This window comes from Arabidopsis lyrata (genome assembly GCF_000004255.2).
Source record: "Arabidopsis lyrata subsp. lyrata unplaced genomic scaffold ARALYscaffold_1, whole genome shotgun sequence".
In the NCBI taxonomy this organism is placed as follows: Eukaryota; Viridiplantae; Streptophyta; class Magnoliopsida; order Brassicales; family Brassicaceae; genus Arabidopsis; species Arabidopsis lyrata.
Genome location: NW_003302555.1, coordinates 3898505 through 3906936, shown reverse-complemented (window position 1 = coordinate 3906936; position 8432 = coordinate 3898505). Strand labels below are relative to the sequence as shown.

At 34.4% G+C, this 8432-nt stretch overlaps 2 protein-coding genes across 2 annotated transcripts in view; one reads left to right on the top strand and one right to left on the bottom strand.

Annotated features, from left to right (window-relative positions):
• Positions 1 to 1024, bottom strand: part of LOC9328611 (calcium-transporting ATPase 3, endoplasmic reticulum-type) — an 11266-nt gene extending 10242 nt beyond the window's left edge. Inside the window, exons 1-3 of the mRNA XM_002889745.2 lie at positions 782 to 1024; positions 528 to 578; positions 377 to 410 (exon numbers count right to left, since the gene is read on the bottom strand). Of these exons, the coding sequence (XP_002889791.1) occupies positions 377 to 410; positions 528 to 578; positions 782 to 814 (118 nt within the window). The 5' untranslated portion in view covers positions 815 to 1024. The remainder of the gene's footprint in view (positions 1 to 376; positions 411 to 527; positions 579 to 781) is intronic.
• Positions 1025 to 5518: 4494 nt separating this feature from the next.
• On the top strand, positions 5519 to 8431 carry LOC9325855 (transcription factor bHLH74). The gene is made up of 8 exons (XM_002892502.2): positions 5519 to 6929; positions 7056 to 7247; positions 7348 to 7413; positions 7512 to 7580; positions 7689 to 7760; positions 7857 to 7976; positions 8072 to 8156; positions 8243 to 8431. The coding sequence occupies exons 1-8, from the start codon at positions 6462 to 6464 to the stop codon at positions 8263 to 8265; spliced, it is 1095 nt and encodes a 364-aa protein (XP_002892548.1). The 5' UTR covers positions 5519 to 6461; the 3' UTR covers positions 8266 to 8431.
• The last annotated feature ends 1 nt before the right edge of the window (position 8432 follows it).

Sequence of the window (8432 nt, the reverse complement as noted above, 5' to 3'; positions counted from 1 at the left end):
TAACAAGGTAAAAATATATTCTTTGTATCTTATATGAAAAAGGTATGCATTTTCCACATAAAAGCCAACACTAATTCCATTTAAAAGCCCACAGTGATTTCATAGAGTACTGAAATTTATAAACGCACAGAAAATCATATGCAGGATTTTCGAATGAAGGTACTTGACAAACTAATATACAATGCTAAACTTACAAGTACATGCCAAGACTATAAAATCTACAGCTCACTTAAATTCTAAATGCTTAATTGAAAAGAACAATAAACACCAAGACACCCTATCATGACCATCTGCATGAAATATCGTTATGTCCTTGAGTGATCCTTTATATGAACACCAAATCTAGAGGTGCAAGTGAAGTGGAAGAAATACATACCATTCCTGCCATAAAGCCTAGAATGATGAACAACCTACATATACGGAAACGAAAGATTAAATTTTAACATCATGGGTAGCTTCAAAATGACTTTAACAGGTTTGAAGTTGTCCAACAATGGAGATCACAGTTGGGTTGTACAGACTCATACCTGAGAATCGGAAAGACCCTTTGTTGGGTCTACCCCAAAGAAATCAAGGACCTGAACAAACAACAACAGAATCCAATCAACACCTAACAGAGAGCTCAAAGACAAGAAATTCACTTTCCATCACAGAAAAACAGTTCCCAAGAAAATCATCACCAGCTAGCTAACATTATAAGCGATCGCAGCCATATCTTAGAGATTTCAAATCAGAAAAGAAGAGTCAAAAGAGAAGATAATAGAAGTGAAATGCAAAGCACCTCAGAGACAGATCTGGCATAGGCGTCTTCCATGTTGGAGAAACCTAGGGTGTCTGATTTTGGGGGAGAAATTCCCAAAACGTCGATTGGGTCGCCGACGAAAAAGAGGTGAAATGGAAAAGACTAGAGAAGATGACAACTTGTAACGCCACCAGCAGCTTCCATGAGCTTCTCCGTCCGATCGCTGGAAGTGAAAGTCAAGTGCTGCTGCTGAGAAACACTTTTAGATGAATTAGCGGGTAGGCTTCCCTCACGTGAGGCCCATTAAGTTAAGTATCATCAAAATTGAAATTAAATTAAAATGTTTAGAGAAAAACAAAAAAGAGGGTAATTAGTAACTACTACGATCCAAAGTGATGATGTAGGAAACATGCCTACACATGAAATGGTGTTACCAAGTCATATGGTATTATGGTTATTCAAGAGCCTAAATATGGGTTTAAACCTTAAATACGCCTTTAACCACTAATATCATTTTTTCTTATCTAAACTATGTGACTTGGAGCTTCCAAACCAGATATTTTTTTCTCCAAGGACACAACCTCGTCAAAATCTATTGACGAAATGAAAACACCACCAGCCACCACAATTAAGATTATAAGAAACGTGAGGGAATCCAACTTGAGCCTCGTTTCATATCAAAACATATGATTATATATCTCATCTACACGCAATCGAGACTCCACTCAAACCTCTCATTGTTAACTCAACCAGGACACTTGAAGCATTGCTGATTTGATACATCAAACAATTTAAACAATAGTTCAAAATCTATTTGAACCATCAGTAAGTATATGCAACTTAGCAAAACGGAGGCAAATTCACTTGTCTATACTTTGTTTCTAGACTAAACGATTTCTTATTTCTTATACTTTTATAGGTAAAGCGGACTGTTATGGCTTTAAGAAATAAACGATGAGATTAGAGATAAAGATATTATTTGCGATCATAATTAGGATACTAGGAATCTTGAGCATCATTGCAAATAAAAGAGTATGGACCACTTCCACTTCTTGTGGGCCATTGTAAGTTTTAGTTAAAAAGAGGGTCCACATAAGTAGTCCGCGCGAGCGTGGTCGCAGTCGCAGGATCTTCTCACTTTAATTGGTTTCACTCTAATCAAAGTTAACATAATTTAGTTAAAATGGAGTATAATAAGGAAACTGTGTCTTTAATTTAACCTACTCCATTAAGGTTTCTTAATCATTCCTTTGCTCACTTTTTACGTGTGTCATTGTTCTTTTACAGCACATGAAACAGAAATTAGATTATTGTACTATTCTGTATATACATTGGTTAGTTGGTAAACTATACAACTGTACACATTTAAGATTTGATGCTTGTAACTTTAAGGTCTAGTGTGATATTACTTATTTTTATTTACAAAATTTACTACTACAAAATTTACTTTTACGTTTACGCCTCTAATGAATGTGTACATATATGTGTGTTGTATCCGTTTAGTGAAACAGTAATCTAGTCTGGTCCCATATAATTATCAAGGGAGTAATGTAGAAAGAGGAGTTGTGTGCAAGTTTCACTTATCATAATTTGGTTGGATCTTAAATCTTCTGCTTGTTTGCAATGATGAGAAGCATTTCCAAGTTGAATAAACAAGTCATATTTCCTAACCTAACTACATTTGTAAGTACATCCCTTATTACAAGTTTATATATATTCGTAAGTATACTTTTTATATATTCTTGTGGAAAAAATCAGAAATGATCTCCAACGAATTTCAAATAAAGGATATTTAATCAGAAAATAGTATTCTACTCAAAACTTTAATCACTCGACTTATTTATTTTGAGATCAGAACAAAAATCGTATAATACTGACCAAAGTATTAGTTTTTAAGTTTATCTTATAATTGCATAAAACACATTACACATGTATTTTTTTTTTATAAACTTTATCGGCTAATCCGGTCAACCTCGGTAGGAACGCACCGAGGTGCTACAGAGTGGACTTCTTCGCGGTTCAACGGTTCAACGGACACCATGAGCTCCGAGCGGACTCGGGTCGAACGGGCCATGAGATCCAGTTGGGCCACCACACTGCCTGATCCGAGTTTGGAGTGCCTTCCGAGTTCCGACTAATGCCAGGGGGTAGTCAGGCCGTCTGCATTTCTGGCTACCAGGTAAACCAATTGGGCCAAAGCTCAATTGACAGATTTCCCAAACAAATGTGTTTTTGTTTCCAGGAAGAATCGAACTCAGGTTTGGGAGTTTCACCCTTTCGCAAAACTTCCTCTACCACTAGACCACAGATGTTTGGGCACATTACACATGTATGTTAGTATGTATACACGAGAGGCCTCATATCTGGTGGTGATTACAGCTAGTTAACAACCAAGATTGTGGGGTTTGACCAAATAATTAAAAGGTTTGACCAAATGGTTTATTGGTTTGTTAGGTTAGAGGGTATTTATCCCATGCTTAAGAACTACGAAACTCTAGTTTCTGCAAGTCTTATTAACAGCTGTAACTTGACTCGGAGTTTTATATATAATCATATATATATATATATATATATATTTTTTTTTTTTTAATTTTCTAATATGAACTATATAAGATTCCCTTTTATTCCTTATGTTTCCTCCTACTATGTATTTTTTTTTGTACTAATCTAGGATTATTTTGTTTGTTTTTTTGGTAATCATCTAGGATTATTTTGTTGACAATAAAAAAAGAGATTTATACGAAAATTAAATAATCATTCCCTAAATAACTATATGTATTATTTCTACCCCATCTTCGACTTTTCTGAGTACAAAAAGATTAATAAGTTTTATGTAAGTTGATTTACCACCACCAACTATATATACGACTGAGATATTGTTCGTTTTAATTTAAAATAAATTTTTGTTTAACATTGCTTTTGTGAGAAGTCAGATCGAACATGTTCATGCCTAAATAAGAAACAAAGTCAAAGTGAAAACAGTTGCTTGTTTCATTATTGGGTTTCCACATCCATATTATTTGACAAAATTGTATGATCTGAATTATAACAATCACGATACATGATGAAATTTGGTTTGGTCTTTCAAATATCGAGTTTTCACGTATTCCCAACTTTAAAGACGTGTGTTCTATAAGTTATATGCATTAAAATTTATTAGTCGAAGAGGGTTTAAGGCAACGGTCGTCGTTTAACTATCAATTTTTATGATTTCAAGTTGTATATTTATCTATTGAGAGTATGAGTATTCTAAAAAGGTAAAATCTTCCAAATAAAAATAAAATAAAATAAAAGAAGACAAGTAAATAAGTATTTAGAAACTGTTAAAGTCTGGCCAGTAACTTTGCTTGTTTTCGGAAAATGACACCACAACCAAATAGTATCACCTAGATTTTAGGATCCTCATAAACTTTACGCACAGTAAAACTACAACGGCATTTTGAATAAATCATTTTTTTTTTCTGAAATGATTTATTCTCAAGTTGCAATATTAGTATAATTTACAACAAAAAAAAAAAACAATAATTCCCTCGTGCCATATTATATTAGGAAATTTGAACAACCTTTTTTTTTGTTGAACTACCTTTAATTCTGAGAAATTAAGAAAGTGTGATGTGATCACAACGTTATTAGAATGAGTTTAACAACAACAAAAATTTGATTAGAATCATACTAAACTATCCATTTTTTATTGTAAAGAAAGGAAAACAGTAAAAAGAAAGAATAAAAATATGTTGCTTGGATCCAACGGCGTAGAAATGAGATCTAAACGTAGTAGTTTAATCACACGGCTGTTACAAAAGCTGAACGTAAAATTATTCCAAAAGAGGGTTAGTTGGCACTCAGAACAAAAATATGAGTGTGTCACAGCAAAGAGTCTTCTGTAAGAATATATAGTTGGCAATTTGTGTCAGTAAAAAATTATATTATCTACATATATACACATAATCATATACATATATACATGCATGTATGTGTACTTGTATGATATAATATTCTAAAGCACATGTCAGAGTAGAAGCTAGAAAGCAAAGCTTGGGCATGAAGAGAAGAACCTCTTGCTTGTACATTGAGACTTTGAGATTATAAGAAACAAATAATGACACTCCATTTTAATATTGTTTGAGAAATTGACTGAAAATTAAACAAGGTAAATTTCCATTTTTACCATATAAAATGCAAAATTTACCTAACCTTGATATTCTTTTTTGAAAACTTTAACTACTTATTGAACTCATCATATAGATATTACAGAAAAAATGGTGAAGTAAAAACCCAAAGGGAAAATTAGTGTAATTAAAAAAGGTGTAAAAGTTAAGACATGTATTTTAATCAAAAGAAAAAAAAGTTAGAGAGTTAGATTAGGTTGTGTAATAATGAAAAAGAAAAGAGCAAATAAAGCAGTTGGCAGTAGTTGTTCTGTCTTTGTTTTTAATAATCATATTATTATGTCTCCTCTATTAGATCATACACAATGGTATAATTTTTGGTTGGGTATGAGTAAGATAAAAAAAAAAAAAAATAGAAAAGTTGTGTAAAAGTTGTATGTTGGGTGTAAGTTTACACTTGGGTGTGAGTATTAAAATAAAAAAAAATACTACACTCTCTCTATCTCTCTCTATCCCCCTCTCTCTTTTTTTTCTATCTCTTTAATTATAATAATAAAAAATTATTCACACTCAAACTCACACATGTGCTATTGTGTATGTTTAACTTCAACATAGTCTCATTATCAGCTTTATTTGTTCTCTTTCTCTAGGTCTTTTATTGCCCATTAAATACAAGTATTATTATTTATTACTGTATCCTTTGATTCTATAAAGTTGGGAACTTGATGCTTGCTTTGTTGTTTGTTCAAGTAACCCAACTTGTGTGAATCTCTCTGTTTTTTTTCCTCATTTTTATTTATTCCTTTAAAAATTCTACATTCACCCCAATTCAAGCAAAAACAGCATTTGATACTCTTTGAATTGAGTGTACTATCTCTTCCCTTATTTATCTGATTTAGGTTTAACAGTGATGAGGTAAATTCCCACCGAAGAATTTGATTCTTCTTTTGTACTCTCTCTTTCGAAAGCAACCACAATCTTGGAGTATCTCTAATAGGGCTTGTCTCCATTTCCTTAATTCCCAAAATTCTTGCTTCTCTGTCTCAATTCCTCTGATCTCTCAAGCTTTTACATTTGAAAGGCCTAATCTTTTTTTTGTTTTTGTTTTTTGGTTTCTGTCCCTCTTGAAGCTGAAGAGATTGGTTTATGAGATAGTGACTTTGCTCTCTCACTCTCTTAAAAGCGAATCTACTTTTCCTTTTTTTTTTTTTTTGCTTTCTTTTCCTTTTTATTTCTCTTGTGAGCTGTAACTTAGCTAAATCCATTGCTTGTTACCACTTTATGCTCTGAAAGTTCTCAGCTTTCTTTGTCTATGATAAGTCTATTTGTTCTCTTTAATTATTTTCTTCGCTTGACTTGAGTATGAATAAGCATTTATCCTAGGCTTCTTTCTCTCTCTCCCCCTCTTTCCTAAAAGAACCTGTGACTTGCTTCTGCTACATTAGATTTGATGCTCTGTTGATTTGTTTTTCCTTTCTCTTTCCTCTTTCTCCACTGTATAAAATCTGCAAACTAGTTTACTTCAGCTGTTCCTTGTCTAAGTCTTGCAAAGTAGCAGGTTTTGAAATTGGAAAACATTTTTCTTTCGAGGGTGTTGTTGAAGCAGAGGAATGGGTGGTGAGAGTAATGAAGGAGAGATGGGTTTTAAGCATGGAGATGATGAGAGTGGTGGGATCCCAAGAGTTGGAATTACATCAATGCCCTTGTATGCAAAGGCAGATCCTTTCTTCTCTTCTGCAGATTGGGATCCAGTTGTCAATGCTGCTGGTGGCTTCTCAAGCTCTCATTACCATCCTTCAATGGCGATGGATAATCCAGGGATGAGTTGCTTCTCTCATTACCAACCCGGTTCTGGTTCCGGTTTTGCAGCAGACATGCCTGCTAGTCTTCTTCCGTATGGTGATTGTGGAGGTGGTCAAATTGGTCATTTTCTTGGTTCAGACAAGAAAGGGGAAAGATTGATCAGAGCTGGAGAATCATCTCATGAGGATCATCATCAGGTTTCAGATGATGCTGTTCTTGGTGCTTCCCCAATTGGGAAAAGAAGGCTACCTGAAGCCGAATCACAATGGAACAAGGTATAAACTTAATAGAATTAGATTTTGGTAGAGTTACTTGCAAGGAATAATTAGAAAAGACTAAAGCTTTTGATGGTTTAGGGTATGGTTTAGGGCTGAAACAAGTGAGTGTTGTTAAATTGGCAGAAAGCTGTGGAGGAATTTCAAGAAGACCCTCAAAGGGGAAGTGACCAGAGCCAGAAGAAACACAAGAATGATCAGAGTAAAGAGACGGTGAACAAGGAGAGCTCACAAAGTGAAGAAGCACCGAAAGAAAACTACATTCATATGAGGGCAAGAAGAGGCCAAGCCACTAATAGTCACAGTCTTGCAGAGAGGGTAAGGACTCTTCTACAGATATATCGATTATGAGAATCTGCTCTTTGTTTTCTGCCAATTTTGGTGCTGAGAAGTTTGCTGTTTCGTTTGCTGTTTGAAGGTTAGAAGAGAAAAGATCAGTGAAAGGATGAGATTGCTTCAAGAACTTGTTCCTGGATGCAACAAGGTATTTGGACTTTGAGGTTACTTTTAGTTGCTAAACTTCCTTCGATTTATAATAAGATTTTACTGAAAGTTTTCATTGTTGATTATTTGCTCAACTAGATCACCGGGAAAGCGGTTATGCTCGATGAAATCATCAACTATGTTCAGTCATTGCAACAGCAAGTTGAGGTAAGAATATCCCTGTAACGCGAGATTCTTGAAATGCTTAAGTTAGTTTGGTCATGGTATGGTGTGAAATAGGTTTTCATTCTTGAAAACTGCTTTTATTTTCTTCAGTTTTTGTCTATGAAACTTGCGACGGTGAATCCAGAAATCAACATTGATATAGACAGGATTCTTGCCAAAGATGTAAGAGCTCAAAATCCCACAAACTTCACACTGAAATAATTGTTTGCACTTTGCAAGGTATGAATAAGTGCTAAACTTGCCATTTTCTCCTTTTAGCTTCTGCAATCAAGAGACAGAAACACTCCTACACTCGGGCTGAATCCTTTTAGCGGTTTTCAAGGGACCATACCGAACCTTTCTACCACCACAAATCCACAATACAACCCATTACCTCAGGTAAGCAATAGCTTGGAAGAAGCAACATATCATGTTCAATGTTTTGGCATTACTGTAAATAGTCTTACACATCTCTTTCTTATCTCATCTTGCAGACAACACTAGAGAGTGAACTACAAAACCTTTACCAGATGGGGTTCGTCTCAAATCCAACGACTATGTCCAGTTTCTCACCTAATGGTAACTAAAGCTACACAAACTTGCTTCTCTCATATCTCTGTTGTTTCCTTTAAATTGTCTTTAAAACATCTTCTTTTTTATCTTAGGTCGATTGAAACCTGAGCTCTAATACTTAAAGGACACGGAAAATTTGCAGGGAGTTTGTATAGAAGATGGCTTTGGTTCTAAGTATCATATGCGTTCGTTCTTCCATATTATTTTTTCTAAGCAGAAGGATTTGGATTCTCAGTTGTTGTTTTTGCTTTTCCCCAACGAAGAATGCATTTATCAAATATG

Bases quoted from the DNA above. Each gene is read 5' to 3' on its own strand.
- LOC9325855 (XM_002892502.2), top strand. From the start codon at position 6,462: ATGGGTGGTGAGAGTAATGAAGGAGAGATGGGTTTTAAGCATGGAGAT. The intron at 6,930-7,055 runs GTATAAACTTAA...TTAAATTGGCAG, and splicing joins CCGAATCACAATGGAACAAG to AAAGCTGTGGAGGAATTTCA. The intron at 8,157-8,242 runs GTAACTAAAGCT...TTTTTATCTTAG, and splicing joins GTCCAGTTTCTCACCTAATG to GTCGATTGAAACCTGAGCTC.